The sequence below is a fragment of the Lipotes vexillifer genome, unplaced genomic scaffold, assembly GCF_000442215.2.
Source record: "Lipotes vexillifer unplaced genomic scaffold, Lipotes_vexillifer_v1.1 scaffold496, whole genome shotgun sequence".
Lineage (NCBI taxonomy): Eukaryota > Metazoa > Chordata > Mammalia > Artiodactyla > Lipotidae > Lipotes > Lipotes vexillifer.
The window spans coordinates 11160686-11171252 of NW_006786690.1; the positions used below are offsets into that span (position 1 = coordinate 11160686).

General features: G+C 50.2%; 1 protein-coding gene across 2 annotated transcripts in view; it reads right to left on the reverse strand.

The window, feature by feature from the left end:
- Window positions 1-6974, reverse strand: part of KAZN (kazrin, periplakin interacting protein) — a 463695-nt gene extending 456721 nt beyond the window's left edge. The window contains exons 1-2 of one of the 2 annotated variants that reach the window (XM_007459299.1): window positions 6864-6974; window positions 6548-6791 (exon numbers count right to left, since the gene is read on the reverse strand). In XM_007459299.1, coding sequence (XP_007459361.1) covers window positions 6548-6776 — 229 coding nt within the window. In that variant the 5' untranslated portion in view covers window positions 6777-6791; window positions 6864-6974. Of the gene's footprint in view, window positions 1-6547; window positions 6792-6863 lie in introns of those variants that run through there. The other variant, XM_007459298.1, reaches the window with a different exon arrangement.
- Between the last annotated feature and the right edge of the window lie 3593 nt (window positions 6975-10567).

Sequence of the window (10567 nt, forward strand, 5' to 3'; positions counted from 1 at the left end):
ATTCCTGGATCAGTCACTACCAGCCGAGTGACGCTGGGCATCAAAGTGAGATGAGTAAGAGCACAGACTCCGGAGCCAGAGCTTGGTCGCTTAATGGCCCTCTGGCAAGTAACAGATCATTTTCGTGCCTCGGTTTTCTCATACGTAAAATGGGTACAATGGTACCTGCCTTGTAAGTCATTACAAAAATTAAATGCATTAATTCAGAGAAGCACTTAGAACAGTACCTAAGTCCAAGGTACTGTTCTAAGTGCTTCTAAGTCCAAGCAGGACTGTGTCAAAGCTTGCTGTCATCGTCACCGTCGTTGTCATTACTATGTCATGGTACACAGGTGACCTAACCTCTCTGGGTCCCAGTCAGTTTCCTCTTTTCAAAAATGGGCACAACAGTTGTCACTTCATTGGGCTCTAGATACAATTATGCACGTTAAGCACTTGGGAAGATACTTGACATGCTGGAAGTCCTTACTGTTATTATTTATTGAAAAGTTTGACAAAGCACTGAAACTAGTTCTAGTTTAGTCCTACATTACACTATTCACCTTCACTGACAAGAAAATTACATGGTATCAGGATGGTTCCAGAACCCCCAAGAGGTGAGCTCCAAGAACCATAATGAAGTGCCCAAGGTGAGTGTAAAATATTAGCTCCGGACCCACCTTCCTTTAGAAAGGGCACTTTGCTCTTAATGATTCACATTACTTCAAACAATCTGCAGAGCTGAGACAATATTGCGAATGGAAGGCCTTTCCATCCCCTTCACTCCAGCGCTTGCTCTGGTGGAAGGGAAGAGAAGGGGTAGGAGCTGGGCGGGTAGCCCCTCCTCCCATTTCTCTCCATCCTCCCAGCCTGACTGCCCATCACAGAAGGGGCAGAGGCCTCGCGGGCGCTTTGCTGGTAGACCTGCCTGTTACAAGCTCCATACGAGCTTTCGTGCTAGGGTCTCAATTCATTGGAGGGTGAAGGGGACGGGGGCTTTTCAGAAGTCTGACCCAAAGGTCCAGCAAGGCCAAGTCAACAAAGACACTAAAACAAATCGAGAACCAATGATATCCCGTCACACAGAAGCCACCTGCTCAAGCAGTTGTCCTTGCCAAACTCATTAAAACCACATTCAGCTTCTTTCATGTTTCTAGAGGCTCAGGATTTCAAGGGGGAAGCAAGAATGCCCACAGAGCACAGCCTGGAGTCTGCCACCGAGATCTGAGGTTGCGTCAGACAAGCAAGAATGCTCTGGTCTCATCCAACCACATGGGAAAGAAGAAGAGATTCCTTTGCCTGGTGTCCCTCCAGCTTCTCCACAGTCGAGATGGGCCTGGCAGGGGACCTTGAGGATGGTGACATGAGCCCGTGGGACGCTTACCTGGCCCGAATTGTCAGGTACAATCCGCGGCAATGGATGGTCACCCTCTTGGCTTCAGGGAAGCTGTCTTTTCCTAAAGGATTCTGCCTGAACCCCCTTTGCCTGCATTTCCGATGACTAGGACATTGCAATGACAGCTGCTGGTGGCATCCCTTGTCATCCCATGTGTTACCCTTGTCATCCCATGTGTTACTCACCCTAATATCCAGCCCAAACAGTATGGACTATTTTCATTTACAAGATCACTTAAAAACCCATTCCCTGGCCTCGGCAGGCAGACCGAGTTCCGTTCTTGCCTGATGGATGGCAGGGGGTGAGAAGCCAAGCACTAATGCTCACACAAACCAATACTGGAAAAGGTCTGAAAAGAACTGAGAAATTCATGCTGATTTCACTTTCCTTAGCTGTATAACTCAGGAATAAATATAAATGAAATATGCAATGAATATGGCCGGGACCCAGGCTTGACCTTCTGGGCCTCATATGACTTGCATGGTGAGCAGGCAGTGTTTCAACGAGCACCCCCCACCTGCCAAGGCCATCTGCTAGAAGCTCACTGGCAGCCAGGAAGTCACAAATTATAAGCTACAGGATTCCTCAAAAGTGCCAGCGGTCTTGGGGAGTAGAGGGGGTAAAGGCATGGGGAGAACATGCCTCAGTCTTATACTGGGAGGATGTGTGACTAGGCTCCTATTATAAAAATCAGCTTGGCTCAAACTTAGTATCAAAGAAGTTTTGAAAAACCTCAGTAAATCCTGGAAGTGTGAAATTAACCAGAAGCAGAAACTTGACTTAAGGGCATTTTCCAAAGACAATGGAAAGACAATAAATCACAGTCAATCAATAACTAATTTCAACCCGGCTGTACTGATCTGTACCTATTCTCTTTGTGACCATGCATGCACGCATGGTGATTTTCAGGAAGAATTTTGAAGTCCCATCTCATGACAGCCTACCAGATTAGGAAAAGACAGACAAGTCTCTTTCAGCCCATTGATATGGCTGGAAAACCAAGCCATAGGTACTGGATGAGCTCTGTAACTTACAGGTGAGCTAACAAAATGCCCCGCCCCCACCCCGAGATTCCGCCACATTTTGTTCCATCCTCTCTGCCACGTGAAAATCCTCTTCTCAAAAAAGATAAACGTCTGCTTGGGAAAACCAGAGTGCATAGAGGCAGAACAAACTGGGAAGGGGACGCCAAAGGGGATCCCCAAAGGGGATGCTTTGATTTCGAAAAGCAACAGTGCCTAGCATCTCTGCAGACTACTCACACATTCAATTCAGTCCCAAGGTAATTTATCCTTCACCAAAGAGTTGCCAGTGTTATAGTAATGCTAGATAAGAGCCATCAGACCTGAAGTAACAGCCTATTTTAATGCCTGGGGAGAAAAAAAATAAAACTTGCATCTATTTATGGAAATTTACAAAGGTGTAAGAAAATGACACTTTTTCCCATCCCCATCTAACAAATGCAGTAAACAGTAAGTCCTCAACACCAAGAAAGATGCTATGAGCATTTCCACTTACATAGGCATAGAAATACAATTATTTCCTTAAGAAAACAAACCACAAAAATATTGGCAGTAGGTATACATCCTACTGGGCGTAGGTATTTTATGTTATATACAGTTAAACACCTATTTGAATTGGGTACGATGGAACTTAATTGTTTTATTCTATGCACAGCAAAGCAACCAATTGAATCTAATATTAGCCATTCATCAGATAAAACATTTTCAGAGAAACAAACTGCTATATTTTCCCCTCAAAGAATAGCAAGCATTTTAAACACATTTCCCAGAGATGTTACGCCGAGGAAAACAGCTTAGAAATGTGACTTTAAACAAATCCGTTCTCTGGCTACCAACAACAAGACAAATTGGAACAACTGCTTGGCTCTGTTCTTTCCAAGGCTCCTTCTGTCCACCTGTCAAAGGCAGTTGTGACCCCACCAACCTAAGAGGCAGCTCTGGAGCCTTGAGATGTGCCACCCTGCGCGGATGCCCTACGCTCCGCATGCCAGCATCCTCATTAGGGATTATCCGACTCACTTGAAGCAGGGAGAGAGGAGATGGGCTGGCTGCCAAGCGTTTCTTTCAACACAGATTCCGAAAGAAGATCCTGCAAAGTGCCGAAAGCCCAGATTTTCAGCAGTTCACTTTCTAGACTCTGTTACGTAGCAACCATGCCAGCTCACAGAGGGTACCAACCAAGTTAATATTTCGTTTAAATGACACACTCCATTAACTCTCTAGGAAAACCCAAGTTTTCTTCATCAACTTACCTACTGTCAGATATCCTCACTGGAACAAAACATCCACTGGTGGATTGATGAGCTTCTTTAATTTATTAACAAAAAAATTTTTAACAAAAAAATCTGAAAATGGATCTAACAGTTTCTCAGCAGGGAGAGCAAAAGGTGACTCTTCCCTGTAACCATTTGGGCTAATATTATTAAAAGGAAATTAGCATGCACTTAATATGTGCATAATGTCCTTTAGTTAAAAGATGACTTACACAGTTGCATTTTGAAAGATACTCATTTCATTCAAAACCTTGATTTGAAAAGTGATAACTCAATAACACTAAACGCTCATAGGGTTTGAGCCCATTGACTTGCACCAACACAGACAAAATAGAAACAGAAGACTAATTCGCAAGAATCAGGAACCCCCAGGAACTGAGCTTCTGTGAGCCTTCCTGGAGGCATATGACAAAGAAGCGTGAGAAAGCCAATCAACCACACTTTGAAATTAACTTGAGACAGCCCAGTGCTTTCCTTTAGGAATACGAAAGCACTAGCAAAAGAAACTACCAGACCACCTCTGCAGAAGGTTTCGGTTCCAGCAGAATGCTGCCACATGTCATGAGAACACAAAACAAAACAAAACAAAATAAAAACAAAACCCAAAACACTCACAGAGGCTAAATAATATAAAAAGTACTGTATTGAGGAACATATATAAATAAATGACGCCCCACTGGATTTATATGGGGGGGTCTTGTTTTCTTTTCAACCATCACATCAGTTTAAATTGACATCAATTTAGAGGGATATGTGGCCAACCATTAAGCTGAGTTAAAATCTTCAACATTTTATTTTCTGATTATAAAATCATTAAACTCCCCCTAGTAAAGGTTTTGAAAAATACCAATGGTACACAGAGGAAAAATCAAAACCATCCTTCATCCAACCACCCACAGACAGCCCCCGGCCTGGGCAGGCATGTTTCTAAGAATATGAGGAAGCTGCTGGTTTTGTGTGTTTTTAGGGATATCAAGAAATCCAAAAGCCATTTTTCCATTTCCACAGCCTTGTGCATTTTTGTAGGAAAAAAGAAAAAGGAAACAGTCCCCTATTGCTCCACTACAACAATTTAACCATCAGCCAAGTATCACAATTTCCAAGTTGAGTGTGTAGATGGTTGCGGCACCGACCTCCTTAGCATGCTCAGACTGCAACTAGAGCCAGGACTCAGATAAAAGCCACTTAACTTTTCCTCCGCTGAGAAAGGGGTAGATGGTGGGAAATGAACTAGCATTGTTCAGTCCCCCTTTTACCGTGGCTTTTGATTCTTAGCAAAATGCCAGTTCTGCGCTATTTCTTTAAGGTTGAAAGAGTCCCTGCCTATAAAAAGTAAAGCATGACCATGCAGTCTAACTTCCCTTTTTTGCCCAGGTGCCAGCAGAGAGCATCTTCCACACACAACGACATAACAAGGGATAAATGATAGAATAACCAGATACCCACCTTGAAAACTGTGCAGCAAGCACCAGGCTCACAACACCTTCCCACCATAACGTCATGCTACTTTGGTACCAAATTACTGCCCCAAGACTCTTGACGGACTCCTGGAGTACCAAGTTAAGATCTGACTTGCAATTGAACATACACTGCTAATGTTCAGGCTTAACATCTCACAGCAAAAAAAAAAAAAAAGCACACCTACCCCAGCAAGGTAAAGAGGAAACAGAAGCTGATGGAGAGAAGGCATTAATATGAAAACAGACTCTCTCTCTCTCAACACTTAGGAGAAGCCTTTGAAATAACAACAAAACTAGAAAATCTAAGCCACTGAGCCTTTGGTACCTCACACTTCATCAAGTGACATGTTTACACAAGTGGCCCTCCTGGACTGGATATTTTTTCTGTCATGTTCTGGATTTCAGCTGTTTAGCTTACAATCAAATGATATTAATAACCGGTGACAACGTTTCTTAAAGGGCAATTAGGCAAAAAAAGAAAAGACATCCTGAAAATCCAGCCTACCCTTTTACTTTTTAATTCACAGAAACCAAACAGTATCTTTTTCTTTTTTTCTTTTTTTGGGGGAGATGCTTCCTCCACCTTTAACCCACGCATGAGGGTTTCAGAGCTTCATCACTGTCAATGTCAACACAGACTGTCCTCTTTTTCCCTCCTCCTAACTGCAAAGAGTCCCTTCAAGCGGCGGCTACCTGGAAATCCACCATCTAAGCCTTCATTTCGCCAGGAGCCCATCACTCAGCCTTTGAGGTCTAAGATCCCCCCCCCCCCGAAAGTGCTCACAGTGTTTATATTTGCTGGAAATTTAAACTCCCTGCTGAGCACAGCATCTACTGTTGCATCGATATATTCCACTGCCTGCGCGATCTCAAATGGGGAGAAAATAAAGTCCAGATGCAATCGAGACAAGGGATTTGGCATCCGTGGAGAAAAGTGCAAACCAGTCCAATTCTCTACCCCAAACGCGGCAGCAGAGTCTGGAGCTCCCTCTCCGGGAGTCATTCCAAAGGAAGGAGCCTCCGGAACTGGGGGAAGCTGTGGCATTCACCCCTGCCGCGGGTGAGGGCAAAGGCCCGGGCATGAAAAGTTTGCCCAAGGAGCTGGGGGCTGTGTGCCATCTGAAGGGCACTTTCTGCTGCCGGTAGGGACGCGCCGGCTGCCCCTCGCTCGCGCTGGCCAGGACAGGCGTGACCGTGTGAACACGGGCGCAGCGTGCACCCGGGTTTTCGTTAATGACAGCAGCCTGCAAATCGCAGCAGGGGAGCAGCGCCGGCCACCGCCGGGCGGAAAGGGTTACAAGCCACAATGCAAGGCGGTTTCGCCGCGGCCGTGGGGGCACCGAGTCCCCGGCCCCCTCCGGGCCCGGGTCCTGCTCTCTCGCCTCTCCTCCGCCCCGGCCGCCGTACGATCCCTACCTTGCGCGCTGTGCTGGTGGTTCTCCATGTTCGCCGCCGCCGAGTCCGCCGCCGCCGAGGCGCTGGCCGCTGCTCCCGGGCCCGGGCCGGGGCCGCCGCCGCCGCCGCTCAGTTCCGCCAGTCTCCGGTTGGTGGCCGTGAGTTCGGCTCGCAGGTTGGTCATCTCCTGGCTGGCCGACTGGACCGCCCCATCGATGCGGAGCGCGAGCTGCTTATTGTCTTCCATCATGCTCAGGATTTTGGCCTGGGGGCGAGAGAGGTGACAAAGAGCTGCATGATGCGCCGGGGGCGCGCGGCCGGGCACCCCCGGCTCTACCTGTTGGGTCCCCCCCCCCGCGGCCCGGCTCCCCCGAGCCCCGACCCCTAGGCACCGGCAGCGCCGGCTCCTCCGGCGCAGGAATGACAGCGGCGCCTCCAGCCGGATCCGCGGCGGGACCACTCTCTCTCTCTCAACACTTAGGAGAAGCCTTTGAAATAACAACAAAACTAGAAAATCTAAGCCACTGAGCCTTTGGTACCTCACACTTCATCAAGTGACATGTTTACACAAGTGGCCCTCCTGGACTGGATATTTTTTCTGTCATGTTCTGGATTTCAGCTGTTTAGCTTACAATCAAATGATATTAATAACCGGTGACAACGTTTCTTAAAGGGCAATTAGGCAAAAAAAGAAAAGACATCCTGAAAATCCAGCCTACCCTTTTACTTTTTAATTCACAGAAACCAAACAGTATCTTTTTCTTTTTTTCTTTTTTTGGGGGAGATGCTTCCTCCACCTTTAACCCACGCATGAGGGTTTCAGAGCTTCATCACTGTCAATGTCAACACAGACTGTCCTCTTTTTCCCTCCTCCTAACTGCAAAGAGTCCCTTCAAGCGGCGGCTACCTGGAAATCCACCATCTAAGCCTTCATTTCGCCAGGAGCCCATCACTCAGCCTTTGAGGTCTAAGATCCCCCCCCCCCCGAAAGTGCTCACAGTGTTTATATTTGCTGGAAATTTAAACTCCCTGCTGAGCACAGCATCTACTGTTGCATCGATATATTCCACTGCCTGCGCGATCTCAAATGGGGAGAAAATAAAGTCCAGATGCAATCGAGACAAGGGATTTGGCATCCGTGGAGAAAAGTGCAAACCAGTCCAATTCTCTACCCCAAACGCGGCAGCAGAGTCTGGAGCTCCCTCTCCGGGAGTCATTCCAAAGGAAGGAGCCTCCGGAACTGGGGGAAGCTGTGGCATTCACCCCTGCCGCGGGTGAGGGCAAAGGCCCGGGCATGAAAAGTTTGCCCAAGGAGCTGGGGGCTGTGTGCCATCTGAAGGGCACTTTCTGCTGCCGGTAGGGACGCGCCGGCTGCCCCTCGCTCGCGCTGGCCAGGACAGGCGTGACCGTGTGAACACGGGCGCAGCGTGCACCCGGGTTTTCGTTAATGACAGCAGCCTGCAAATCGCAGCAGGGGAGCAGCGCCGGCCACCGCCGGGCGGAAAGGGTTACAAGCCACAATGCAAGGCGGTTTCGCCGCGGCCGTGGGGGCACCGAGTCCCCGGCCCCCTCCGGGCCCGGGTCCTGCTCTCTCGCCTCTCCTCCGCCCCGGCCGCCGTACGATCCCTACCTTGCGCGCTGTGCTGGTGGTTCTCCATGTTCGCCGCCGCCGAGTCCGCCGCCGCCGAGGCGCTGGCCGCTGCTCCCGGGCCCGGGCCGGGGCCGCCGCCGCCGCCGCTCAGTTCCGCCAGTCTCCGGTTGGTGGCCGTGAGTTCGGCTCGCAGGTTGGTCATCTCCTGGCTGGCCGACTGGACCGCCCCATCGATGCGGAGCGCGAGCTGCTTATTGTCTTCCATCATGCTCAGGATTTTGGCCTGGGGGCGAGAGAGGTGACAAAGAGCTGCATGATGCGCCGGGGGCGCGCGGCCGGGCACCCCCGGCTCTACCTGTTGGGTCCCCCCCCCCGCGGCCCGGCTCCCCCGAGCCCCGACCCCTAGGCACCGGCAGCGCCGGCTCCTCCGGCGCAGGAATGACAGCGGCGCCTCCAGCCGGATCCGTGGAACAGAGGAGGACACATCTGCTTTACAGCAGCAGTTCTGGCTGCTGCGTAGGGAACAGATTCTCCGGGGGCAGGCGTGGCCGATGTCACAGGCGGGGGGTGGGAGGGGGCCCGGGCCGGGGGCGGGGCCGCTGCCTCGGCCTCCCGCGCCCCCGACTTCGGGGACACACCCCCCGGGGGGCGAGGGCGGCGGCCGGCGGCCCGCCGTGGGCCGAGGTGGCGCCCTTGGCTAGGGGTGGGGGGCGCCAGCGTCAAGGCCAGTCCTCGGTCCCCTCCTTGGAGCCGTGGGGCGGCCCCCGCCCTGGCGAACTCGCTCCTAGCGCGGCGCAGGGGCTGGGGAGGCGGTGGGTGCTTGGGGGAGAGGGGTACTCGGAAGGGGGGCCCGGGAGGGGAGCGGGGATGGAGCTCCGGGGGAGGGAGCCGCACGCCCGAGCTACGAAGTGGAGTTCCTGCTTTGCTGGTTCCTTAAAAGGTGGGTGGGAATTGTTCAGCGGGAAGCTGGGCTATCTCACTGTCCACCTCCACGCCCCCCTCCGCCGCCCCAACCTGCGCTGTCCCCCCTTCTCCGAAGGAGCACCCTGTCCTTCCCCGGGCCCACCGCCCTGAACCAGTGTGTGCCTCTAAGGTGGTCCTAAGCTTCTTAGCTGGGCTAAATATTGGGGGGCAAACCAGGAGGGAAGACTGGAAGGCGTCAGTGGGGCTTCCCTCTTCCTCCTCTTACTAGGAGCAGGAGTGTTGAGGCCCCGCTGCCTCAGTTTACCTGCTTCTTCTTCCTGGGAGAACAGAGGTAACCTTAAAGTTGATACACCCATCAAGGGCCTCTTTCTCCCGGAGCACAGGCTTTGCATTTTTCACTGGGGCCCTGGATTCCAGCCACCAGACCTTGTTACCATAGCAAGCTTCATTCCATGCAAATAGGACCATTTAAAACAGTCGGTGTAACCCGGCACAACTGAACAGGCGTGCACCACCATTCCAGCTGGGTCAACCTCAGGAGGGCAGCTCAGAGCCAACTGCAGAAGCTGATGATGGTCTCTGGCAGGCACAGAGGTTGCTCACCCTCCAGATTCAACAGCATTTGTTGGACGCCTACTGTGTGCAAAGTGCTTAGGATGCATTATCATCTCTTCTGAGTAAGGGTTATTATTCCCCATTTAGACACGAGGAAACAGCCTCCGGGCAGGGGTCAGCAGTTTACCCAAGGGGCCTGCAGAAATCAGGTGAAACGAGGACTGGAAGTAGCAGTCATCTGATTCCAAGTTAGTCCCACTGTGCCTTGGATGCTAGATTTTTGTTTTCCTTTTATATGTAACCATAAAAACACTCTTGCTCCGTCCCCCTGTGACCACTAACAAGCTTTTGTAAGAGAGAAGGACAGTGTTAGATAGTGGAGCCTGTGGCAGCAGACTTAATTGTTCACTTGTCCACTCTACTCAGCTAACTGGCCAGCTGGGTCTTGAACCCCTGACCTTAGTCTCATAAGCACAAGTTCTGAGCCACTGGGCCAACCAAGGCACTTAGACAGGTTGGTAGTTTCGTAAACCAGGATTTAGTTCTTTGAAGTCTTTCAGTTTCGTTATGGAGGAACCATCAGAAATAGAACTTTGTGGGTCTTCAAGGGAGGGGTGTCATGTTCAGCCACTGTGGAAGGCAGTTTGCTGGTTCCATAAACAGTTAAAGATAGAATTACCCATATGATCCAGCAATTCCACCCCTGGGTATATACCCCAAAGAGGTGAAAACAGATATTCAAACAAAAATTTGTACACAAATGTTCACAGAAGCACTATTCATAACAGCCAGAGGTGAAACAACCCAAACGTTTGTCAACAAATGAATGATTAAACAAATTGTGGTATATCCATGCAGGGAACGTTACTGAGCCATGAAAAGGGATAAAGTATTGACACGCACTACAATGTGGATAAACCTCTAAAACATTACACTAAGTGAAGGAAGCCAGACACAGAAGGCCACATATT